This window comes from Gopherus evgoodei, chromosome 8, assembly GCF_007399415.2.
Source record: "Gopherus evgoodei ecotype Sinaloan lineage chromosome 8, rGopEvg1_v1.p, whole genome shotgun sequence".
Lineage (NCBI taxonomy): Eukaryota > Metazoa > Chordata > Testudines > Testudinidae > Gopherus > Gopherus evgoodei.
The window spans coordinates 100,922,466-100,948,411 of record NC_044329.1 but is presented as its reverse complement, the minus strand read 5'-3'; the positions used below and the strand labels follow the sequence as shown (position 1 = coordinate 100,948,411).

The following is a 25,946-nucleotide window of genomic DNA, read 5'->3' as shown; positions in this document are numbered from 1 at the left end:
CATCATGCTGTTTAAATATGAATATATAGTACTATAGCAAATAAAACAATGAATTCACACTACTGTATCTCTTTTGTGTAATGCTGATTGTTAATTTGACACCTGGACCACAGAGTACCACTGGATTAGATATTACAAAAAACTTTCTAACTGTAAGGGTAGTTAAGCACTGGAAGAGAATACCAATGGAGGTTGTGGAATCCCCCTCACAGGAGGTTTTTAAGAACCAGTTAGACAAGCCACATCAGGGAACATCTAGGTATTCTTGGTCCAGCCTCAGCATAGAGGGCTGACTAGAAGATCAAGATCCCTTCTAGTTCTACATTTCTGTGATTCGATAGTTCATTTCCATTAATAATCTTAGTAACATGGATGGTCAAGGCTTCTGGTCAAACTTTAAAAAAAAAAAAAATCCACAGCAATGTTTGTAAACTAATAATTTGTCATTCTTCACTGAAGTACTCTTCTCCTCCCAGTACTCAAACTAAAGCAAGTTTAAGAACAGACACACAATTGCTCATCTTTTGCTAGAAGTTTAAGGGTTATTTCCTCTAGGAAGAGTCCATCAATGAACTCATTTTAGTACAAAAAACTGTACTACTTGCACAATACTTGGTTCCATTATTAACAAAAAAAAGTCACCTTTCTGAAGCTGTACAGGGTAGAGCAAGGAACTGGAACTTCCCCTTAGTCATAACTGCAGCACACCATGCCACCAGCATTCCCATTATAGCGTGAACAACTGAATGGATAACTTGCCGTGGGTGAATAATCTTTCCTAACAGTGCTAATCGAGAGCAGGGAATAGAAGGTACAACTGCAAATAAAGAAAAAAAACAAAAAAAACATGGTTTATCAGCTGCTACTAAATAAAACTCACATAGCTTCTGTTTCATTTGCATATGATACCTCTGACACCACAGAACACTTTAGTTATAATCAACCATAAGCAGATATAAATAAATAACTCAGCAGCACAGAGGAGAGTTTCAGGAGTATGAAGTAGCACGAGGATAACAACAGATCCCCTTCCTACCCCAAAGTGCAGTCACATTAGTGGGGCAGAGTGAAATGGCTGGTGAATACATGGAAATATATAGCACTGGAACAAGCTTGTACAGAATTTTGAATTGGATGAGGTGCCTGTTCAGGGGACACTGCTTCACTCTACGTTCACTGCTGGTGATCTGACTCTCAAAATGCAATTAGATTGTTGAGGCTACACACAGAATCCAATTTTTAATGGAAGAATCAGAAATTAAAACAGTTATTTTAAAGAGGATCAGGGTTTTGGGGTTTTTTTTCCCCCCATTCAGTGTTTCTCACCAGGGCAAGTCAATTTGACTATTATGAAGTCCCTTTAACACTGCAGCCACCATTAGATATCTAATTAAATTAAGCTTTAAGGCATTCCATAGAGCCAATACATACAGTATAAAAACACATCCTTCAAGACAGTCCTCTCATTTAGTTAAAGGTCAAATATCTTGTTGACAGCAACTTTCATAACCCACCTGCATAAAATTCAACATTGAAGATGCTTATTATCAGTATCACCACTGACATAAGGAGGATACAAAAGATGACATAGGAAGTATACCAATCGTTGAATGAATCTAAAATGAAAGAGAATACATTGTTCATAAAGTGCAACAGTACTATATAAAGCTATGATGCTAGCAAATGTTTAATATTAAAGCATCTAGGTCAGGGCGGGCAAACGTTTTGGCCTGAGGGCCATATCAGGTTTCGGAAATTGTATGGAGGGCTGGTTAGGAGAGGGGTTGTGCCCCATCCAACCCCCGTTTCCTGACAGCCCCTCTGGGACCCCTGCCCCATCCACACACCCCTACTCCCTGACCGTCCCCAGAGCCCCACGGCCCCATCCAACCCCTCCTCTCATTCCTGACGGCCCCCCCGGGACCCCTGCCCCATCCAACTGTCCCTTCTCCCTATCCCGACTGCCCCCTGCCGCCCCATCCAACCCATCCTCCTCCCTGACTGCTCTCCTGGTACTCCTGCCGCCATTCACCACCCTGTTTCCCCCCCCCTCGACCCCTATCCACACCCCTACCCGCGACCATCACCCTGAACCGGATGCGGCCCATGGGCCATAGTTTGCCCACCTCTGACCTAGATACACAATGCATAATCACAATCAATAGGTTCTTATTTCATTGAGAAGGTAGTATTTTGTAACGTGCAGATGCACTGTGGTTCTGGATAAACAATCATACTTCAATGGAGCATGTTGTACATCTTAGTAATTGGATTTGTCATTTATGAAAATACAGAATGTTGCAATTTGGACTTGGGTTGGAGAGTGCAACACATGCATGTATTTCTAATATAGCTGAAGTAATTCTCTTTTCAGCAATAGTACCCTTACCTAGACAAACCTGAATATGAAAATTAAGGTCTGGTCTATACCACAAAGTTAGGTCGATGTAAGCCACCTTGCATCAACCTAGATGTACACGTGTCTACACTTAAATCCATCTCCCACCAGTGTAAGTGCTGATGTAATAACACTAGCCCCCTAAGCGGTGCTGAGCCATGGTCAGATGTACTGGGTTCGATGCAGTGTGTACGCTGATGGTGTATTACCTGTTGACCCTAACAATCCTCCAACAGCTCTCCCACAATGCCCGACAGACCACTCCAGCCACAGTTGTGAATTCCACTGCCCACGAGTCACACAGACCGGAAGCTCCCCCAGCCCTCCCTTTAAAATCCCAGAGAATTTCTGAAATGCCTTTTCCCTGATTGCCCATCTTGGTGAGCACACCTCTATCTGCTCGCCATTGCTGTGCACAACTGCCAAGCTAATCATGCCAACTACAAACTCCAGACGTGCCCAGACTGGAGTAGACAGCAGACATTTGAAATCCTGGGCCTGTGGGCAGAAGAGAATGTGTAGGCACAGTTCTGAACTAGCTGAAGAAATGTCAACATCTACAAGCAGATTGCTTGGGGGATGCAGGCAAAGGGGTATGACAAGGACCAGCAACAGTGTCACATGAAAGCCAAGAAACTAGGGCAAGCATACCAGAAGGCCAGGGAGGCCAATCATTGATCTGGCGTGGAGCTACGGACCTGCTGCTTTTACAAAGAACTGCATGCCATCACTGGCAGAGAGTCCACCACCATCCTGACACCACCATGAATACCTGTAAGGTGCCAGAGTCAAAGGCCCCTAGCATGAACAGAGAGGTGGTGGAGGATGAGGAATACAAGAGACAGATGACCAGGGAGTCCAGCTGTGTCATGAGTCAGGACCCATTTTTGACTCCACCACAGTCCAGCCAGTCCCTGCAGTTAAGCACAGGCAAGCCCAAAGCAGGGGAAGGAACCTCAGATAAGCACATAAAAAAGTTTCTAATTATAGTGATAGCCTCCCCAACTTAGCAGGACATAGTTACTGACTTTTCATTAATTCAGTGGTTTTCAAACTGTGGTCTGTGGACCCTTGGGGTTAGACTATGTTGAAGATTTCCACAGGGGTCCACACTTTCATTTGAAAAAATTTTTAAGAGTCCACAAGTGAAAAAAGGTTGAAAACCATTGCATTAATTTACCTGTACTACAAAAGGTAGTGGTACAACAAAAATGTAGAGTTGATAACTGCTTCTCATTCCCCTCCAGACTGAGACAAAGGTGGCCATGCAGAGCAGTTTGTTTACAAACAGATGTATGTCCCTTGAACCTCCTGAGAGCTCTCAATGAAACTTGCATGAAGGTACTCTGCAGTCCTCTCCTGAAGATTTCTAGGGTTCAGTGTCTTATTTCTTCCTCTGTGGTAGAACACTTTCCCATGCCATTTGGAGATGACTTCAGCAAGAATCATTGCCATAAACAGGTTAGCAGCATATGGGCTTGGGAAGCTTCCGGACGCCAACAGCAACTGTGTTTCTCTGCCTTTGTTACCCTTGAGACTGAGGCCTTGGCTACACTGGCGCGTTACAGCGCTGCAACTTTCTCGCTCAGGGGTGTGAAAAAAACACCCCCCTGAGCGCCGCAAGATACAGCGCTGCAAAGCATCAGTGTAAACAGATTGTAAGCTAATCCCCATGAGGAGGTGGAGTACGTACGAGCTCTCTCCCAGCACTGGTGCTGCGACTGCACTCAGACTTTAAAGCGTTGCCATGGCAGCACTCCCGTGGCAGCGCTCTGAAGTTTCGAGTGTAGCCATGCCCTGAGATATCAGCTAAAACAACCACCACCACCTGTGGAAAATGGTGCCAGTGCCCTGTACTCAGTTTCATGCAATCGAGCAATTCCCTCCTTATTTCCCTCACCCCTGAGGTGGTCATACTCACCATGGCTAGTGCAGTGAACAAGCGCTCCAAAGAAAGAGTGCCAATAAGCACATCTTACTTAAACACCTAGGGAATCAAAAGAAGGGAGGAATTCTGAATCCTACGTTTCGTTTTCCATTCCTACTATATGGACAATGGTAACTCTGTATTTTATTTGGTGATGCAGCTGCTGAGGCCTTGAGAGGTACAGTCTCCACACCACTGGGACGACTGACCCAGTGGGAGAACATGTTCTGCAAGATCCTGCAAGCCAGTGCTGCACCAGACCTCGAACAGAGGGCCTGGAGGGTGAATATTGCGGACACTATGGAGACGGAAAGGGCAGACAAGAGAAAAGCGCAGGAAAGGGAGAGGGAGCTGCACCAGGATATAATGCAGCTTCTCCATCAGCCAATGCAAATGCTGCTGACTCTTTTAGACTTTCAAGTTTAACGATCCCAGGCTCAACTGCCATTGCAGTCAGTGGAGAACTGCAGCACAGCACCTCCCCACACACACACACACACCATTCCACATGGGCTCAAGGCCTGCATCCCTACCCCTACCACTCCACACTGGGGGAAAGCATGGATAACCACAGCTTCATATACGCCGACCTGGAAGAGCCATGGTTGATGTATGTGTAGCTACAACTGAGCGTGTTCCCAGCTCTTGTTTATTTACTGAGATTCTAAATTATTTTAAGTTAAAACACATTTACTTTTAAATTCTTCAGATTTTTTGTTTATAGCTGTTTTTGTAACTGAATACAACTTTCTTGTTTTGAAAATTATTCATCTGTATTAGTTTACAACATATGGTGGATAATGCCTGGGGCAGTTAAAGTAGTGCTGTTGTACTCACAACCATAGGCTCAGTGACAGTCATCATCACCTGTCATCATAAAATGTACAGCAAGAACCACAACATTAACAACTGCACTGTCAGTGATATATGCACATATGTGAAGCAAGAACAAATCCTAACAGATCCCAAAACTCAGCAACAGGTTGAGCACAGTACACCACAGCACACCACATTACAATGGCTGGCCGCCGAAGTGGTCTTTCAAAGCCGACTTAGGCTACATAGCTCCTCACTGAGCTCATCTAATAGCCCTTGCACTTGGTGGCTGAAACTCAGACAGCCAGTCCACCTCAACCTTCCACCCCTGCAGAAATCTCCCACTCCTCCTCTTCTCCCTCCCCCCACCCCGCCCTTTGCTTCACAAACATCATGCAGGACACAACAGGCAGCTATAACCACTGAGATACTTTTCACACTGAAATCTAATCTGGCAAGGAAACAATGCCAGCACCCTTTCAATCTATGAAAAGCGCATTTAATTCTCATTCTGCACGTGCTGAGCTTGCAGTTGAATCTTTCCTGGGTGCTGTCAAGGTGGCCAGCGTATGGCTTCATGAGTCATGGACAAAGGGATAGGCTGGATCCTATGTCTACTGCCATTTCAACATAGCCAATGGTAATCTGCTGGACAGGAAAGAAAGTCCTTGTTTGTAGCTCTGTGAACTGTCCTGCATTCTTAAAGATACGAGCATTGTGCACCTTCTCTGACCAGCCAACAATGATGTCAGAGAAGCGTCCTTGGTGATCCCTTTCTGTTGAGGTACTAAAAGCTGAGGCGCTCTGGGGCCAAAATAGGGATGTGTGCACTGACTGCTGCTCCAACACAGTTTGGGAAGTCCATAGCCGCAAAGCCATCCACTATGTCCTCCACAGCAGATGATTCATGGCCATGTACGCTTGCATGACAACGGCCCCCCACAGTGGATTTTTCTACTCCAAAATTACTTCTCACTGACAGGCAGCAATCCAAAGCATTGCAAATTGACAGTGTGATCATTACCTGCTTCTCCTATCAGTGCAGTTCTCGATCTGGTGTCCATGCACAGGATGACACAGGAGAGCTCACCACACAGATCCAGGCATGTGGCCTTTTGCATCCAAAAGTTCTACAGCCATCGCTCATCTCCCAAACCTGCACTACAATACAATCCCACCAGTCAGTGCTTATTTCTCGGGCCCCAGAAGTGGCACTTCACCATCTGTGGCTGCTCAGTGAACACCACCAACAACCTTGAATTGGTTCTTGCTATGTCCAAATGCAAACTGACCACATGGAAATTCCCTGCAGTTCTTGCCACTCTGCAAATACTGGAGGATTATGTATCCTGTGCTTGCGATGGTCATGACAATAGGGCAGAGCTGTGCAGGCTCCATGCCTCTGTTAGAGATGGTGAACAGTGACAAGTCCCATGCAGGTTCGTGAGAAATTGAAAACAGATCCTAAAATTATCAGCTAGAAATATTATGGGATGGATAACACTGTATTATGGAAATTTGATCCTATTTCTCCCAGTCACCCGTGCGAGACTCCATTCTGCCTCACCATGCATTGCCAAAACTATCCAAAAGACAGTGCACTGAACAGTGGCAGGTTGCCTACTGGGGTACCTACCCATACGGCACTGCACTGTGCATTAACACAAGCACTCCTAGTGGGTACATGCAGCACTGACCCAAGGAGTCAAGTATGCACAAACACTTGCGATGTACTAACTGTGAAGGGTATATGCCAAAACTTGTGTTGGCAAAACTCTGTCATGTAAAGAGGCTTACGATATTAGTTATTTGGTAATTACTTTCAGAAGGATAAGATAAGATGACAGCTCCCTGAAAGGCTGAATGTCACAACTACCAGGCTTTCCAGTTGGTCTATCTATTGGAGACAGTCAACACCACTCCTGTAAACGTATATTTTCCTTTTGCAAATCTATTTAATATGTAGCATATATTTATCTGCTTCCTCAGACACTTTAACAAACCACTGAACCTTTGATAAAGATAAGTATCAGCCGTTATCATTTAAGCAGCAAGTTATATATTGGAAAGCATATTTACATATCAGTTTCCACAAATTTAGAAAGGTCTCAAATGCTGGTAAACCAGTATCCCTAGAGCTCTGGTACAACAGTGATCTACAGGGAACCTCCACATGACTCAAATAATTAAACACTTCGAAAACCAGACAGTGAAGGGTGACTTTCACTTACAAAGGATTCCACAGGGCAAAATAGTTAGAAAACAGAGTTCAGTAAGAGGGGTGAATTTAAAAATTAAGGACTTGATTCAGTCTTGAAATAAAGTGATTCCCAGGCTACACAAGCCCTGCAAAACTCAGTTTTCAGCACAATGCAGTTGCCAACATACTTATTTTTTATTTAAATCACAGCATAAGTAGCAAGTGGAAATAAAATGCTTTAATAATTGCACAGAAAGTTAATCATTACATGTGTAGGGAAGAACACCTACCTGAAATCCATTGTATAGGATGAAACAAATCAATGCTGCTAATACTTATGAAGACTGCTGTACACAGAGGTAGCAGTAGTACTGACCAGGCAATACTAGCAGCCACTCTCCAACCCAAAACCTAAAAAGGCAAAGGAAAACATGAGTAGCAGTACAGCTTAAATCTTAAATACTGTCTCTGTAAACCAAATACCAGTCTAACTACCACATAACCCAATTAATCAGAAAGGTCAGATACTTGTGCAATATTGTTCACATCAAGCATTTAAAAAGCATGCATCCGGTCCCACGAAACCATGAGATCATCACTAAAATCTCATGAGTTTTAAGTTAATCAATTTGGGGTTCTTTTTAGTTGACTTTTGGTTTCTGAACTTTTAAGTGGCAATTGCATCCAGTTTTCAAGCTTTTCCCTGCAACCATGAGAGTTAGAAACATACAGGTTGGTTTTTTTTTAAAAGGAAAACAGAGGATTGGTCTATACCTAAAACTTCAGTCAACCTAGCTATGTCACTAAGGGCTGTGAAAAAATTTGCACCCATGCAATGTAATTACATCAAACTAACCCCTCTGTAGATGCAGACAGGTCAACAGATTAATTCTTCCCTCAACCTAGCTACCACCTCTCGTGGGGGTAGACACACTAAAGTAACAGAAAAATCCCTTCCATTTCTGTCACAAATGCCCACATTACAGTGGCATAACTGCAGTGCTGCAGCTGTGCAACTCGTAGCATAACATACCATGAGAGTCTCACTTAATCAGTCGACTCCAGCAAGGTTTGTAGTAAAATGGCAAGAACTGGTAATAGCTTGTGACTTGCTGCACACGTGAGAGTCCGCATTTGTGGCAAGTGGCAAAAAAGAATGAGGACCCAAGAGTCATTGTTCATAAAGCAGAATCTCTTTTGATTGTCCCTATTATGTCCTGAAGTTAATTTTCAGGCTGGGATTTCCAAGAACCAGAGTTTGGCGCCTATTGGCCATTGAAAGGCAATAGGATATAGGCACTTAACTCCCTCTGGCACACTAGCTCTCAGTGGTTAAGTCACGGTCCGGATCCCCCCCAAGGGCTGCCAGTCCCTGCGCACCCCCTGCCGGCTGCGAGGCCCGCATTACCCAGCAGGGCACTGGCAGCAAGTCCCGCCATCCCAGACAGGTTGCGGGCACTGCTGCTCTCGGCTGGACACGCCAACTGCCAGAGGTCCCCGCTGTGCCGGACCGGGCCCCGCAGACCCGGGGCACGGCACCAGCCCGAGCAGAGGCCCGACGCGCGGGATCAGGCCAGGCCTCGGTCCGCCCGGCTCCCACAGGGTCTACCCCGCAGAACGGCCCGCGACCCCTACTCCCCTCCCCCACCGGGGGCAAGGCCTGAGATGGGCCTAGGACCCCCCCCCGCCACAAGGAGGGGCCTGAGAACGGCACGGGGCGCGGCCCTCACCTGCCGGAGCAGCGCCTGCTGCTCCCCGCCGCCTGCCCTCATAGTCCCTGCGGCGTGACTCCCGCCACCGCCGCCATTCAAAGCCGCCCGCGTTCAGGCCCCGCTTCCTCCTCCGGGGCTGTTCGTCGCGCTGCCTGTTGGCGCCTCCCATCAGGCGCTCCTAAGGCCAGCCCGCCGCAGGGCCCCGCAACCGGAAGTGACGACGACAAGGGAGCTGCAACTACGGATGCTGCGCAGTACGGGCACTACGCGTCGCGGGACTCCCGGCGTGCCTCGCGCGCAGGTGATCCTTAGTGTGCCCCCTGCTTCCGCGGGTCAGGGAACCAACTCCGGTCCCGCTGTGAACTCGGTGCGGGTCCCGCGCTGCAGAGCGTCTTGTACCCGGTGTGTTCACCCATCCACCCCCTCTCGTTACTCACTCTTGCCCCTGGCCGTTACTGCCTACTGCTCGTATGGCGAGGAACTTACAGCTCCTCTGCTCTTTCCACAGCTAAAGGAGACACAAGAGGCTACGTTACGAAAAGAGCAATGGGACGATCCTAAGCAACCAGAGCTGTTTGAAGGCACTGCACTTCTGTGGTAAAACGTGTGAAGACAGAAGGAAGCTGAAAGAGGAACCACAGGGGCCGGCTGTTTAAAAAACCCGCACATATACAATACTAACGCTTCAGTAAAAGTGAAATCTCACCTTCACAGAGCACAGAAACTGACTTATGATCTCTCCTAATGAGATCTCATTCCATAATTGTCACGAACAGTAGGACAATGGCTTCAACATGCCAATTATAGTTAACTTATTTAAGCCCCAAGGTAATACCTCTCTCCTTAGGCAAGGTGGGTTTGACTCCTAGGTGTTTCAGCTGGACATTAAACTTGATAATATGAACAAACATCTTGTTGCATACATGATGTTTTCATCAAACATCCAGAACAAACTGTTTGGGGCAGATTTTACTCTCAGCCTAGCATAAATCTAAAGCAACTTCAGTGAAATCAGTAGAGTTATTCTAAGGAACGGTAGCAGAGCCTGGCATTTAGTACCCAGTTCCCTATGCACACAACTTTCTTAGAAGAAGCAGAGAGCATTACCTGGAAACATTTTAATTTTTTTCCCTTTACCTTGTTAAAAATCAAAACTAGTAAAGGAAATGGAGGACACTACAACACTTGCAATCAGTATGTTGTTTCTACCAAGATAGAGTAGGGGGACTTCTGCTAACAAGATTTTTCTGTTGTGAACTGGTGCCTTATATTAACATTTAATGTACATTACACACCTATTGCTTTTTCTAACACACATCAACTTGCATTTTTGTGGTCTAATACAGAAGCAGAGCCTTTTACTGTTCAAGTGTGCACCAAACAACAGTGTAAAGAGAAAGGAACACTTAAAGCAAGGGCCCCATATGGCCCATCGTACATCTAACCACAGATTATGGGCAAGGCATTTTTTTTTAATTTAAAGAGAAAAAGCTGAACAATTCTGCACCTATTACTTTTGAATGATTTTATGAAAGTCCATTTTTTCCTCTGTAGTTAATGGCTAATTCCAGTGCACATGTACATGAGGAAAGCTACTATCATTCTAGCAGTATCTTACACGTAAAATACTGCAAATTTAAATCCAGCAGCATTTAAATTAAGGTTGTAAGGGTATCCGTTTACTGATTAGAAGAGGAAGTGTTTAGACTGCAGTATGTGAGTGGTACAATTTATCTAGAACAATACTTAACACGTTGCCAACTTTAATATTTATCCTTCCTCAGACCACCTGCCTCATTTTAGAAATGGGGAAAACAAAGACTGAGACACAGACATTCTTGTAATGTTTATATCTATAATAAATCTTCCTTTTTTAAAGGCCACACTGACAGGAGGTGAGGTTAGAACACAGAGGTTCTTAACTCCTTAATGGGTCCTTAGTCAATTAACCTATACTGTTGCTGAGAAAACATAATAAACCTACCGTATATATAGGATTATTCGATTTTAAATAGGGCTGTCTAGCAATTAAACAAACTAATCACGACTAATCATGCTATTAATAATAGAATATTTATTTAAATATTTTTGGATGTTTTCTACATTTTCAAATATATTGATTTCAGTTACAACACAGAATACAAAGTGTACAGTGCTCACTTTATATTTATTTTTTATTACAAATATTTGCACTGTAAAAAAAATTTTCAATTCACCTAATACAAGTACTGTAGTGCAATCTCTTTATCATGAAAGTTGAACTTACAAATGTAGTATTCAAAAATAAAACAATGTAAAACTTTGAGAGCCTACACGTCCACTCAGTCCTACTTCAGCCAATCACTCAGACAAACAAGTTTGGTTACAATTTGCAAGAGAGAATGCTGCCCGCTTCCTATTTACAATGTCACCTGAATGCTAGAACAGGCGTTCGCATGGCACTGTTGTAGCCAGCATTGCAAGATATTTACATGCCAGATGCACTAAAGATTCATGTGTCCCTTCATGCTTCAACCACCATTCCAGAGGACATGCGTCCATGCTGACAGGATCTGCTCGATAACAATCCAAAGCAGAACGGACCGACGCATGTTCATTTTCATCATCTGAGTCAGATGCCACCAGCAGAAGGTTGACTTTTATTTTTTGGTGGTTTGGGTTCTGTAATTTCTGCATCGGAGTGTTGCTCTTTTAAGACTTCTGAAAGCACATTCCACACCTCTTCCCTCTCAGATTTTGCACAGCACTTCAGATTCTTAAACCTTGAGTGGAGTGCTATAACTATTTTTAGAAATCTCACATTGGTACCTGCTTTATGTTTTGTCAAATCTGCTATCAAAGTGTTCTTAAAATGACCATGGGCTTGGTCATCATCCAAGACTGCTATAACATGAAATATATGGCAGAATATGGGTAAAACAGAATAGGCGATATACAATTCTCCCCCAAGGAGTTTAGTCACAAATTTTTAATTAAAGTATTTGATTTTTAAACGAGCATCATCAGCATGGAAGCATGTCCTCTGGAATGGTGGCCGAAGCATGAAGGGGCATACGAACGTTTAGCATATCTGGCACGTAAATACCTTGCAACGCCAGCTACAAAAGTGCCATGCGAATACCTATTCTCACTTCAGGTGACATTGTAAGTAAGAAGCAGGCAGCAATATCACCTGTAAATGTAAACAAACTTGTGTGTCTTAGCGATTGGCTGAACAAGAAGTGGGACTGGGTGGACTTGCAGGCTTTTAAGTTTTACATTGTTTTGTTTTTGAGTTCAGTTATGTAACAAAACAAAAAATCTACATTTGTAAGTTACGCTTTCACAATATAGAGACTGCACTACAGCATTTGTATGAGGTGAACTGAAAAATACTATTTCTTTTATCATTTTTACAGTGCAAATATTTGTAATAAATAATAATATAAAATGAGCACTGCTTTGTAGGGGGAGGAATAGCTCAGTGGTTTGAGCATTGGCCTACTAAACCCAGGGTTGTGAGCTCAATCCTTGAGGGGGGCTACTTAGGGATCTGAGGCAAAATCAGTACTTGGTCCTGCTAGAGAAGGCAGGGGGCTAGACTTGATGACCTTTCAGAGTCCCTTAAAGTTCTATGAGATAGGTATATCTCCATATATTATTATTATTATTATTGTGTTGAAACAAATCAATATACTTGAAAATGTAGAAAAACATCCAAAAATATTTAAATAATTGGTAATTTTAGTATTAAGTGCAATTAATTTTTTTAATTGCAATTAATTTGAGTTAATCGTGTGAGTTAACTGCAATTAATCAACAGCCCTAATTTTAAATAACCTCTGGAGTTTGTTATAAGTGGAGCTGGTGGCATCACCTACAATCAAGGTTGCCTGCCACTATCCATTTATGTACGTTAGCAGTTGCTTATAATAGAGTTGAGTGAATAATGGATTTTTCAGTGTGGTAACTGAACTGAAAAAATAAGTTTCAATCTGAAACTGAGTTTTCATTTTTTTCCCTTACCAACAAACAGAAAATTTCATTCAGATTAACTTGAATTGACATTTTGGAAAGAAAATGTCACTTCTACTCAACGTTTTAAAAAGTTTCTCCATCCTCCCTCTTTTTTAAAAAAAAAATTCAGCCAAAAATAATTGCTGAATTCACAAACGTGACTGCCCAGAAACTACAGTTTTCAGCACATTCACTATTTGCTGAACAAATTTGAGCTAGCTCTAGCTTATAGCTTTGTCTAACTGTTTAAACTTAAATGGGAGGTTGCCCACATACTCAGCATGAGAAACTTAAGTCTAAACACTTTAATGCCTTGGAGCAGGTACTTGAAATTTGGCAGGGAAGTCATTCTCATGCCAGAAATGTGCTTTTGGAATCCCTGTGAAAGTCCCCATATTAGGCCTTCAAAAAATTTATTGCCTAAACTGAGTTACCTGGTTCCAGATTTACTGAAGTGCTGAATGCTCATAATTGCAACTAAAGTCAGGAACTGTGTTTTGCATGTATGAACTGCTATAAAAATAAGTATTCAGGAAAAAATTAGAGCTTAGAGATGTTTTAAACTGGGAACCTGAAGATAGGGCACACTTGACAATTCTGGCTTTATACTCTGGTTCATCTCTACATCTGTAAAATAGGGACGATGTTAGCATTTAATCTCACAGAGGCATATAAGGCATTCTATGGGTATGTCTCTACTTCAATCTGGAGGTATAATTTCCATCTTGAGAAAGATACCCATGCTAGCTCTCACTGAGCTAGTACTCTACGAACAGAAATACAGCCATGATGGCAGGAGCAGCTACTCCTCCAAGATGAGAGCCACCTGCAGGTGTGTCTAACTCCTCATGCCATGGCAGCTACATTCTTATTTCTGGCATGAGTATATCTCCTCAAAGTTTCACCTCTGTCTCAAAAGGTAGCTATACCCACTATGGTGAGAGAAACCCCCATGATGAAATTATGTATTTTATATTCAATGTCGGGCTTGGGTAATGTGCATTAAATAATGCAATGTGAGGGATAAAAATAACTAACCATTTGCTGAGTTCACTGAATGAGGCAGGGGTCCTGCAGAAGACTGTCACTAATTACACAATCACGTACTATCAATGCACACACACAAGGGGGCCCAAAAAAGGTTGCCTGGGAAACCTTAAGTCTGGCATTAAATGCTTGATGTGCAACCTTAAAATGGTCTTTTAAAACAAGTATATATTTTTTAGTGTGATTTATAACTAATTCAGCAAAATTCTCTCCTCCATCCTGGTTTGTAATTTAGTCTTGTCAAATGACATTACCTGAAATATGTTTATCCCAATAAATGACAGAAGTGAAATTGTACATGCTCTTTGGAAAAAAGATCATTAACAAACATCTCTCACGTGTGAAAGAACTAAAATTCAAAACCACCCTCTGGAGCATTTTATTTTGAGACAGACACTGCAAAGAATGCAAGGTCCGTAGAAATTCCCTGTACAAGGAATAAAATCAACAGTATTAGAAGTCTACTAGTGTTCTGATGAGCATTTAGATGTCCATGAGTCATGTAACTGCACTGGCTCTTCCTTCTTTTTCAGTTTTTGCGATTCCATTTTCTTTAGTGAAAAAATACCTAAAATAAAATTACTGTACAGATGGGAAATACAGGCATTGTAATCTGAAAAACAGAAGTAGCACCTATCAATATGAAAATTCTCCACAGATAAAAGATTAAAGCATGTACATGCATTTGTGTCTAAAAAGAATTCTACTGTAGCATTTCAGAATTCTATTAGTCACTTGGGATAAATTGCTTTTTGGAGGAACGTAAAATCTTCAGTTTACTCATTACTGATAATCTCGGTAAGTAAGGGCAATTAGATTGTGTGAGATCTTTGCTAGGATTAACTGGCTACACTGAAAAGTCGAAGAACAAGTGCTAATAATGCTCTACTAATTTTCCTCACATGCACCCACCCATCCATCCATCTTTGGTCTTCAGCCTTCTGTGGAACAGCTCCCATGCCTTCTAACCCTATTCTGAATCCAAGTGTTAGGCATCGGCAGTATCCCTGGCCATCAGGAAGCAAGAATTCACACTATCCCACACATCGGATTCAGTCCATATGCCTCAGATACAAAGAGAAACACGTTCAGAGAGAACATCTATCTCCCTATATACAGGGGCTGGTGCTTTGAAAACTATCATGTATAAGTTAGGTTAGACATTCCCCTATCTTCTGATTTGAATATTAATAAAACTAGGGTACAATTTATTATCCTTTAATTTCTTTTTTTTTAAGAATTTGGTTTGCACAATATGTAATTTACTTTTAATAACCTCTTCAGCAAGTACAGAGTTTTAAGTGGGGAAAAAGCTCTTAGCAGAGATACATATTTATTTAGAATTTTGTTTTGGTCATATTTGTTTACTGAGGGTAAAGGTAAGAAAAGGTAAAGCATCTAAGAAGAGTTATTTTAATAGCCATAATACATATTAAAAAGGGAAATTATTGAATACTAAATGGTAAACATGTACAGATCAGCACAACATTTCTAAGAAGACCCACAGAGACTCTTTCCAACTTACTTGCAGTTACACAAGTTCAGCAAAAATGGCCCCAGACATTTGTCTTCCTAATATTGGCAAGATTTTTGAAAAAAAAGTGACTAGAGCTGAAAATTTAGATTTAATTCTTACCTTATTTACTGAGTCTTTGTTGCTACTATTGTTCCATTTTGAGCAGCTGCAGTAGGTATAAGAACATTCAGGTCAGGAGCATCAAAAAAGTATGCCTACATTATTAGATGAGAGTGAGAGTGAGTTAGAAACAAGGCACAACTTCACCTTGACATGTTCATTTTCATAAGTTATATTGTATGGAGGTACAGTTTTAGCATTTGGGCAAATTTTAGCTCTTTTCAAACAGTCACATTGTTAATTCAAAGGTTTTCTGTGGAAGGAACTTGATGTCAGTTTATTTCGTTGCTTGTTATTTTACTGTTAGAGAAAAAAAAAAAAAATACCCACCACACAGAGGCCCCATTGAACTTCCGCTGGAGACTCCTGGTGAAATCCTGGCCCCTCTGAAGTCGATAGCAGAACTCCTATTGACTTCATTGGAACCAGGATTATGACCTCCATACGTTATAATCTGCATTGTACTGAATTTACATACTTTCGAAGGCTAAAGGGTTTAACGGACCTTCTTGGGTTTGAACCTGTGGTGCAAAGAATCAAGCTATTTCAAACCTGAAGTTTGGATGATGCCTCCCCAGCTTTGTACAAAAGTAGTTTATGTTCTCTTAGTTACACTTAGCACTAGGTTTTCCCGTTTTTCTACTGAGACAGCAACTTTGTGTCTTAGCTTTGTAATTTCTAATTATGTGTAAGTAGTATGTACAAAACACTATATACACTGAACATTTGATAATTTTTAAAAGATTAGTCTTTATACTTATCTGAATGAGCTGTTAATTGCATATGATACAGATTAATGCTTTAAAAAGTTGCTGTCATAAATGCAAGTATACTTAAGACTGCTATCTGAGGAACAATTTATGCTAAAAATGTAACCATCATTGCTACTTTTAGTGTAGAAACTCTAGGGAAAAGATCTACAAAAACCTTTGTGCTATGTTTGAATATTCATGCCTGCCACATGTATTGAGATTTTTTCAGAACAGCATCCTTATGTTTATGCTTTGCAATTATCAAGAGATCTGCTTAAACAAAAAGCTCCACAAACCCCCTTGATTTTAATACAAAGCTGTTACTGTACAGATTGATTTAACTCAAATAATATACAATCTTAAACGCTAAAAAAGAACATTATCATACCAAACAACCAATAGCAAGCAGGGCATGAAGAAGTACAACAGTCACCATAGTAGCCAGTGCAATCCTTCGGTTATCGTCTCTAACAGCAGGCCAAAATGTCATTACTAAAACTGACCCCGAAAGGCACAGAGCAACCATTACCAAGATCCATCGTACAGCTTTTTGTGGAATAATCCACAAAATCTGTTTGGGAAGAAAGAGAGAGAGAGAGAGAGAGAAAAGGCCTTATTAAATATCAAGCTACATTTATTTAAGTCCCTGTTTATAGCATTACAGCTCCATATATCACATCCATTCATCAGGACTGTTAGAAGTACTATTCACGCTTCATTTGGCACCAAAACATAAAAGGTTTCTATCACCCAAGCTAAGAGGAGACTCCATTAGCTATATCAGTACCAAGGACTACTAGCTGGAACCAATGGAACAATTGTACTAAAACTAAACTAAAACTTACAGTGAGAGCACTGCAAAAAAGAGTTCCACTGGTTTGAAAGAATTTACCAGTCCCTGAGATATTCTCTAAAATGAAGAATTCTAGTGTAAGTGGTAAAATCTGTTGACATTTTTTAGGGTGCCAACTATGTCCTGTAGGCTGCAGCCACTGAAGGAAAACATCACAGATGAGAAGGTCTAATATTCCATCTAACAGAGATGAATGGTATAAATACACAATAGGCAGCCTGTTACATAATTTAAGGAGTTAGAGTACTCGTCTCACAGGATACACATATGAATGTCATGTACTTTCCAGCCAATCTTTTCATTTGGAAGGTAAAAACATACACCAGCCAACATACCCATGTACATTTTCTATTCAGACAACATTTAATAAAAACTCCTGAGATTTTCATAATACATTTGATGATGCTCTTGAGGCCATACTTACAGCTGTTGGAATATAAATAAAGAGTGAATAGCCATAGACACACACTATCTCAAGAAACGAGTAGGAGACTATATTCATAACTTTGCTATTTCTCCACATAAGGAATCCCCAGAGAGCCAGAGGAATCAGCCAAGCATAAGCATAGATAGCTGTTGCAGCTATGGACACTGTAAAGAGACATTACATACATTCAGTAATACTAAACACCATCATTAATTTAATTTTTTGCTTCAAATTGAAGAGCTAACATTATAATAAAGAAGTGCTACTAAGAACAACTAAGATTACTTTAAGGAACAATGGCAACTTTTGCATTTATGTCCTTTTTTTTAAAAGCCTACCACTATTATAAATTAATACTTAAGATTATAGGGGAAAGGTTATTTTTCTGTTTTCAATGTTTTTACTTTGACTATATAAAAATGACATCAGTTTCAGTATTTTCTGAGGGTACTTAATTTGCCATTTGTGTGGAACAGTGGAAAGAAAAACTCACTTAAAAAAATACAAAATGAATACTAAGGACCACAAAAACTAGGAGGACAGCTCAGGAGGTGTAATATCTGAAGCTACTTTTAACTCATTTATTTTAAATTCTCAGTATTCCTTTAAATATGTCATGCATTTAAAAACAAGTGTTCTTTTATAGGTATTGCATTATCTTTCACAATATAAATGACAGCCAAAGGGCAGGCAATTGCTTCTCCACTCTCTAACTTCATTAGAGCAATACATAATGATTATGTTTCCTTTACTGATTTTGTATCCCAGCACGAAGTAGGAACTTCAAGCCCTTTGGTAAGTGGACGGAGTGATTACTACTGTATGATCTGCTGAAATTCTATTTAACTTCTTACATGAACACTATCAGAAGATGTCTCTACACCTACAACTTTAATTAATTATTTTTGCATCTCTCTGGGAGTGGAAAGAGACAGTTATCAAAAAGCTATGACAAAGCAAAGCTATGACTTCTACATACAGATTTATTTGTTTAAAAGAAAAACCTAAGTTATAGGAGATAAGGAAACAAGAATGAGAACTACTTACACACCTTTTCTGAACTCAGGCACATACCGGTATGCAGGTTTACCCAGATGGATGAAGAAATTTGAAAGATTACCACTAATAGCAATGGCAAAGACTAATGTGGCACATATCCAAAAAGGACCTTAAATGGAAACAAATAAATTTAACAACAAGATAATTCTCCTGTGCCCCACCCTTGTACTAATTTTAACAAAAGAATGAACTTCAATAATGTAGTTATCAAATAATGTTAATGTTACAATTGGTACACACCATAAAGATCTGGATTGCTGCGGATATATAGTCTTACAAAGTTTTTTCCTGGTATTGGGAAAACCGAGCCTTTTATTCTGTCTAGGACCTAGGAAAAAAATACAATCATGTTACTGAAATCAAGAAAATGCACTATGAAATAACTATAAAGCATCTCTAAATATTAGTCTACAGTTAAAACTGTTAAACCGCAATAATTCCCTTTGTGTGAAGTAAGATACTAATATTAAGAACAACTACAAACCTGGTATGTATCTACATCAAAGAAAGTCTGGTAGTATTCAAATGTCCAGAAGGGGGCACTTTTCTTCTGTCCTGCAAGTAACTTGAAGATAGGAAAATTATTACAATCATCCATTTTACTTAGTAAGTCATTTAAAGCCAAGTAATATTACTTACACCATAGCCAGAAGAATGGGAAGTAAGAGAATTATTTCTCTCTCTCTGGTGTTTGTTAACAGCAGGAGATATTTTCTATGGGGTTGCATATTCTAGATGTGCAAATAGTTTATGATTCCTACCTCCTTTTTGGTCAGGAGGTTTACAAGTAATATAACTGCCATTAATAATTAAATGTCTTGTTCAAATAGTCTTTCAAGTCTAAAAGCCTTAACCCCACCCCCTATACTGTATTACCACCAAGTCTCTTGAAGTCAATTACATCAGAGCTTCTTCCAGTCCCCACCTTATAACAGGTGTAAGTGAGAATTAAAGTATGCACTTCCATCAGTACTGACAGGGCCAGCAAGAAAGTTCCCCGCTCCTTCCTGATAAAAGTGTTGACTGTTGTAAAGGGTATTTAGATACATCATGTGGATGGGGGCATTATAAATGTGTTATCGTTACCTCCGTTTTATCCGAGTCATCAGTCCCCAGTAACTCGTCATCCTCCTCTCTCCGAGAGTCTTGCAGAAGGCCATACTGATTCTTGGGGTTTTCACTAGGCTCATCAATACTTATTGTGGTGGCGTCTGGGTTTCCTGCCAGCAAGTTAGCTGCATCATCAAATTCTGAAAATAAGTACATCACAAAAAGGGTGATTTTCAAGGTTTAATTTAAAAACAAAAAAAAGCTTCATTTTAAGACTGATATCTCATCAATCCTTAGGCCTTGTCTACACTAAAGTTTTGTTGATGCAAGTTACACAAACAATCCAAAATCGCTGTAACTGCATTGCTTGTGTATGTTCACACAATGCTCCTTCTGTCAGTGGAGTGCATCCCCAGTTAATGCTCTAGCACCGACAGAGAGAGCAGTACACTGTGGCTAGCTATCCCACTGTGCTATTCGCTACCTTCTGCGGCTAGGAGTTGTGGGAAGGCAGAGTGGATCGCAGTGCATCATGGGTATGGGCTCAACATCCCATGATGCAGTTTTTTCTGTCCCATCATTCCATAGGCTTCCGATTTTGTTTCATACTATTTTTCAACAGCCCCTTCAGTGTAATTAGAGACTTCAACATCTTCGTTTGCTCCTTCTCCTTCACTTTTATCATCCACTCCTTGCCCATTAAAATTTGCTCCTGGCTCTCCTTCCTGTCCTGGGTATTAGATAATTTTAATTTTCTGTCTCTCTCCACAGCCTGTGTTCTTGTTTTTCGGTGTCTAAGGATTGGAGCATCTCTCGAAACATGTCTTCTTTGCTTCTCCTCACCCACTCCATCAGTGTGTAGGGGGTTCCCCTGAAGGCCACATCTACAGAAGCACAAGAAACAACAGAAGCATGATTGTTAGTGCACTCACAGCATCAAATCATGATAGTAAAATACACCTCTTTTAAAATACAAAATAATTTCTCACTGTCCCTTGGCCAGAACATGGCTAAGGGAACACCTTAAACATGGGGAGTCAGCCGGGAGTGAGGGGGGAAAGTGGAGACTAAAGATAGGACAAAGGACCTAGGTGGTTTTTTAAGGGGATCACTGCAAATGACTAGGGACAAAATTGTAAATTCTGCCACCATTTTCTACAGGAGGAGGGTCACTGAAACAGATATCTCACTCCTGACCGTAAGCAACAATGCGAGGGTACATCTCATGCAGGCGTGCAGCTTCAGACCTGGTTGTCTGTTTGCCACTTTGGTCCCTAAACAAGTGATTGCAGATTAGTGTGGAAAAGTTTCCTATAATGCAGGAAGGAATAAAGCAGCTCTGCCAAGGAACCTTCAGCAGAGGATTGGCGAGGTCCTCCAGGAAAGTTTCCTAGAGATCTCTGGAGGATTCTTGTGATCCACCCTACTGTGTAGCTGCACAGGGGAATGTGAAGCACTTGCAGACACGGCTAGTTGTGTATATTTCTATCCCTTAACCTGCTTCTAGGATATAACAAAGCAAAAGACAGCTCTCTCTCATATATTCAAGCAGCATCAACTCAAAAAGATCACTTACCAGAGCTCCCTCTCCTGCATCATGTGGGCCAGAGATGGAGTGCTGGGACTGGCTGAAACCTTCCTGGGTCAAGAAGAGGTCCTGGCTTGCCACGGTACAGGACAACCCTGTAGCCTGTCCCATCTCATCCTCCAACTCAACCTCCTTGTCCACCACGTCGTTCTCACGCTTGAATCCACTGTCTGCAGTCTCCAGCCCTCCCGAAGTATCCACGGGGCTCTTGGTGGTGGAGGCGGGACTGCCGCCAAGGATGGCATCCAGCTCCCTATAGAAGCAGGTCTTCAGTTCAGCATCTGAACAACAGTTTGATTCCCTTGCCTTTTGGTACGTCTGCCTCAGCTCCTTTATCTTTGCACGGCACTGATGTGTCCCATTTGTAGTCCTTATCCAACATGCTACAAAGTTCCTATGGCTGGAGTGGAGCTGGGACTGCACAGCCTCCTCTCCCCACAGCGTCAGCAGATCCAACAACCCAAGTGTGCTCCAAGCGGGAAAGCATTTGCTGCATGGCGCCACCATGGTCAGCTGCGAACATGCAATGTGAGCTCTCCATGCCAAGCAAACAGGAAGTGGAATTTCAAAAATTCCCAGGCCTTTAAATGGGGAAAGGCAGATACCTGTGTGCCTGGGTACAGGGCAGCGGAGTTTGAACTGCTGACCAGAGCAGTCAGGATGGGAATTGTGGGACACCTTCTGGAGGCTATTTACAGTGACATAACCAAGCGTAGTGGCTACATTGACACTTTTATCGTTACAACTTTTCTCGCTCAGAGGTGTGAAAAGACATGCCCCCCCCCCGAACAACAAAAGTTTTAACAATGAAAAGCACTCATGTGGACAGCACTTCATCAGTGGGAGCCATGCTCCTGGCGATGAAGATACCACCCCTCATTGGAGATGGTTTTATTTTGTCTCCGGGAGAACTCTCTCCCAGCGATATAGAGTGGCTACATAGTGCACCTTACAACAGCTGCACCATTGCAAGATGCACAGTGTGGACATAGTCTTTGTCAGTACAACTTGGTTGCAAAAGCTGTACACCTCTCACTGGGGTGGTTTTATTTTGTTAACAAAGCAGGAGAGTTTTGTGGATGGAAGGAGCACAGTAGTGTATAAACCTCCAATGTTTTGTCGATGAAAACTGACTTTTGTCAACAAAACTCTGTAGTGTAGACAAGGCCTTAGGGTCCATGTTACTAGCGTGGCCACACCCAGTGTAAATTGTTTCCTAAGGCCTCAACTAGCTCCGATAAAGCTGGGTGCTCATTCAGTTAATGGAGTGCTATGCCTTCTCTCCAACTAGTCTGCCTTCTGTGTGCTAACTATAAATCACAGACTTAGGTCCCATCCTTCAGTCAGAGTCACTGGACAGATCTTTATATCCACAAGCAGTCAAGTGGGACCCTGCACTGGTGCAGGCAGCTGCCCGTGCACAACAGATTTATGATTAGACAGCCTTAGCCCTCAAAGATATCTAATTTAGAAATAACTTTATCTTTAAAAATAAGTTTGACACTATATCCATTGCAAGGTCTGTTCCTATGTACAGGTGACAATGTTCTCACCTCTGCACCCACGGGCCAATTCTGCTCTGCTTAAGCTCCGAATTTAGATGAGTGTAACCAATGTTTTCAGTCAAGATAGAAATAACATTTAATCACCTAAATGCTTTGAGATGCTCATCTAAAAAGATGCTTTGCAAGAATGAAACAGATAAAGACATTATTTGTGTAAACGTGCGTTACTTAAACTCAAATTCACAGGGAACCAAAGCAAAGGCTGCAACCTCTTAAAAAGAATCAATTACTGTCACGTATTCATTTTCCTTAACATTAAAGTTTTGGCCCAATTAACAAGTGTAATTTGACAATTTACCTTGAAACTTTAAATCATCCACAGTCGCCATTCATTCGCTAGGCTCTAGAACGAGTATTCAGAACTCTAAAATATCTGAATAGCAGATCAAAAGTTAAACATCTAAAATGAAAAATTAGTGACTGAAAATATTTTTAAAATGCAGCTTTTCTCTCAATGCATTGATGAAACAGGTTTTCTAGCGTCCCACTCTCTTCAGCATGAATAGTATAGTTAGGGTATTGAGATTACCTGGAAAAACATAGATGTTTAGATATTACGATGTCATTATACTCAAGCATATAAGGAGATGTAAAACTGCAGTTCTGATGTTTGTGGTAATTAAGATCTGATACTACAGAGGAAGGGCTTATCCCTAACATCCTGTCCAAATACCATTTTGGCTAGTTACATTTTCCTTTCTTTTCCTCCTACTATAGTTAATATTTAATGTGATATTCTTAATTTCCTGTCATACAATGTTCCCGGGCACAGTTAGGGAGTCAGTTTCATCCCAGAAAAGGTGTATTGCCATGGTGGGCACATATACTTCATCTACCTCACAGGAGTGTTACAGAGTGCAATTCATGTCTGCAGTATGCATGAAGATCCTTAACTAAGAAATACAGAAGTTATTGAATAGGTTAAGGGGGGGACATTCATGGGGCAGTTTCCATCCTTTCCAGAAGTCCCTGCATCACCAGGCTCGCCCTAAGCCACAAGCAGCAGCCAGCGCTGCAGGGACCGACAGGCAGCTCCCACGGGAGGGTCGGGACTTGTCCTATTCCCTCTCGGGCTAGTCACACACGAGTTTGAACATCTCCGGGGGGTGGGGACGTGTCTCCTCCGTGCGGGGGCCAAAGGGCGGGAGACGGGGGTAGCTCCCCTGCCAGCACGCGCCGGGGAGGCTAGGAAGGACCTGGGCACAGGGGAAAGGGAAGAGGACCTGGACCCCCCGGCCAGCCCCGACCCGGGACCCGGCCTGGGCTCCCCAGCACACACCGGGGCGGGGAGTCTCTCCGCAGCCTGCCAGGGGCTCGGGGCGGCCGGGGCTCTCACCTGGCGGGGCGGCGGCCTCCCAAAGCTCGGCCGGGCGTTGGGAAGATAAGCGGAAGGAACCAAGGCCACCGCTGCGGAGCAGTGTTGCCGGAAACGAGAAAGGAACCACTCCCCTCGCTCCACCCTATTAAAGCGATAGGAGCCCCTTGGCAGCGCCAGCCAATCAGGAGCTCAGTTACTCTCTCCCTCCCCCCTCCCAAACAGGCCTGAGTCACGTTGGTAGCGCCAGCCAATCAGGAGCTCAGCTGCTCTCTCTCTCTCTTAAAGCGGTAGTGCAGGGAGGGGACAAGTAGGAGCAGTCTGGCAGGCTGCGCTATGTCCCACGGAAAGGCGGGTTTGTATAATCCGTACACGAGCAGTACCTGACAGCGTGGTGGGCAGCTGTGACCAGCACGAGCTGGACAAGCTCCCCCTCCAACCCGTGCAAACAGAACCTTTACAGACACTTACAAATCCTCAGCCATTTGCTGCTTCACAGCTCACAGAACAACTATTGTAAGAACTTTTACAGATTAAAAAAGGGAGTATTTCTTGTATTGCTTCACTTGGAGAGTCAGATAGGATTTTATTTGATTTATTTGGGGAGTAGGGGCAGGAGGGAAGGAGTAACAGAGCAGGAGAGAATCAAGCGATAGTACTGCTGATATTTTTGTAAACTTCAAAACATTCTTAAAATAGTTTTTTTGGTAATTATGTAGCATTTCCAGAATGCAAGGATTTACTGGGGTGAGTTGTATAATTCATGCTGATAATTTTTTTATGCCACACAGACACTTATGTTGAAAGGATTTGTAGAAGGGTTAAATGTTTAATGGCAATAGCAGGAATGTTTCCTGAACATATAGAGCCTTTATTGATTAATTAGCTAATGTTTGTACAGCCCTTTGAAAATATAAACTCTTATATATAAGAGCTAAGGTGGCAGGCCCCAAACCTGGAGATTTATTCATGTACTTAACTTCAAGCACAAGTAGTCCCAGTGACTTCAGTAGGACTACCTATGTGAGGGTACGTCTATACAGGGGCGGCTCCAGGCACCAGCGCTCCAAGCGCGTGCCTGGGGTGGCAAGCCACTGGGGGCGCTCTGCCAGTCACCGCTAGGGCGGCCGGCAAGGTGCTTTCGGCGGCTTGCCTGCGGAGGATCCACTGGTCCCACTGTTTCAGAGGACCTCCCACATGTGTGCCTGCAGAGGGTCTGCTGGTCCCACGGCTTTGGTGGGCACGCCTGTGGGAGGTCCGCTGAAGCTGCAGGACCAGCAGACCCTCCATGCTTGGGGTGGCAAAATGTCTAGAGCCGCCCCTGTGTCTATACTACCCGCCGGATTGGTGGGTAGTGTTCTATGGATCGGGGATCAATTTATTGCATCTCGTCTGGATGCGACAAATCGATCCACTAATCGACGCTGGTACTCCACCTCAGCAGGAGAGTAAGCGGCATCAATGGGGGAGCCGCGCCAGTCGACTCGCCGCTGTGAGGACAACCAGGTAAGTGGAACTAAGACACTTCGACTTCAGCTACGCGAATAGTTGCGTATCTTAGTTCGAAACCCCCTCCCCCCGCTAGTGTAGACCAGGCCTGAGTAA

At 42.5% G+C, this 25,946-nt stretch overlaps 3 protein-coding genes across 7 annotated transcripts in view; all 3 read right to left on the bottom strand.

Moving 5' to 3' along the window:
* The window catches only part of NDC1 (NDC1 transmembrane nucleoporin), a 29,369-nt gene extending 20,221 nt beyond the window's left edge, over window positions 1-9,148 (bottom strand). The window contains exons 1-4 of one of the 3 annotated variants that reach the window (XM_030572736.1): window positions 9,072-9,148; window positions 7,632-7,752; window positions 1,515-1,616; window positions 643-817 (exon numbers count right to left, since the gene is read on the bottom strand). In XM_030572736.1, the coding sequence (XP_030428596.1) occupies window positions 643-817; window positions 1,515-1,616; window positions 7,632-7,752; window positions 9,072-9,113 (440 nt within the window). In that variant the 5' untranslated portion in view covers window positions 9,114-9,148. Of the gene's footprint in view, window positions 1-642; window positions 818-1,514; window positions 1,617-6,165; window positions 6,303-6,395; window positions 6,412-7,631; window positions 7,753-8,374; window positions 8,745-9,071 lie in introns of those variants that run through there. The other 2 variants (XM_030572737.1, XM_030572738.1) reach the window with 2 other exon arrangements.
* Window positions 9,149-14,350: 5,202 nt separating this feature from the next.
* Window positions 14,351-24,469, bottom strand: YIPF1 (Yip1 domain family member 1). Of its 3 annotated transcripts, none has more exons than XM_030572662.1 (10): window positions 24,363-24,469; window positions 23,325-23,399; window positions 19,910-20,073; window positions 19,308-19,388; window positions 19,064-19,151; window positions 18,816-18,932; window positions 17,762-17,928; window positions 16,873-17,055; window positions 15,733-15,827; window positions 14,351-14,709 (listed from the first exon to the last, which is right to left on the bottom strand). In XM_030572662.1, exons 2-9 carry the CDS (start codon window positions 23,353-23,355, stop codon window positions 15,738-15,740), a joined length of 921 nt encoding a protein of 306 aa, XP_030428522.1. In that variant the 5' UTR covers window positions 23,356-23,399; window positions 24,363-24,469; the 3' UTR covers window positions 14,351-14,709; window positions 15,733-15,737. The 3 variants fall into 3 exon arrangements, with proteins under 3 accessions (XP_030428522.1, XP_030428521.1, XP_030428524.1); XM_030572661.1 differs by having other exon boundaries at window positions 23,325-23,555; window positions 24,363-24,465; XM_030572664.1 differs by having other exon boundaries at window positions 23,325-23,426; window positions 24,363-24,453.
* LOC115656234 lies at window positions 20,358-23,317 on the bottom strand. Its single transcript, XM_030572665.1, has 2 exons — window positions 21,450-23,317; window positions 20,358-20,757 (listed from the first exon to the last, which is right to left on the bottom strand). Exons 1-2 carry the CDS (start codon window positions 22,296-22,298, stop codon window positions 20,725-20,727), a joined length of 882 nt encoding a protein of 293 aa, XP_030428525.1. The 5' UTR covers window positions 22,299-23,317; the 3' UTR covers window positions 20,358-20,724.
* Window positions 24,470-25,946: the final 1,477 nt, after the last annotated feature.

Coding starts and splice junctions, on each gene's coding strand:
- LOC115656234 (XM_030572665.1), bottom strand. CDS start 22,298: ATGAAGTGCTGTCCACATGAGTGCTTTTCATTGTTAAAACTTTTGTTG. Junction 20,758..21,449: donor ATGCAGGAGAGGGAGCTCTG/GTAAGTGATCTT, acceptor GTGCTTCTGTAG/ATGTGGCCTTCAGGGGAACC.
- YIPF1 (XM_030572662.1), bottom strand. CDS start 23,355: ATGGCGACTGTGGATGATTTAAAGTTTCAAG. Junction 19,389..19,909: donor ATGACTCGGATAAAACGGAG/GTAACGATAACA, acceptor CCTATCTTCAAG/TTACTTGCAGGACAGAAGAA. Junction 19,152..19,307: donor TTGATGTAGATACATACCAG/GTTTGTAGTTGT, acceptor TTTTTTTCCTAG/GTCCTAGACAGAATAAAAGG.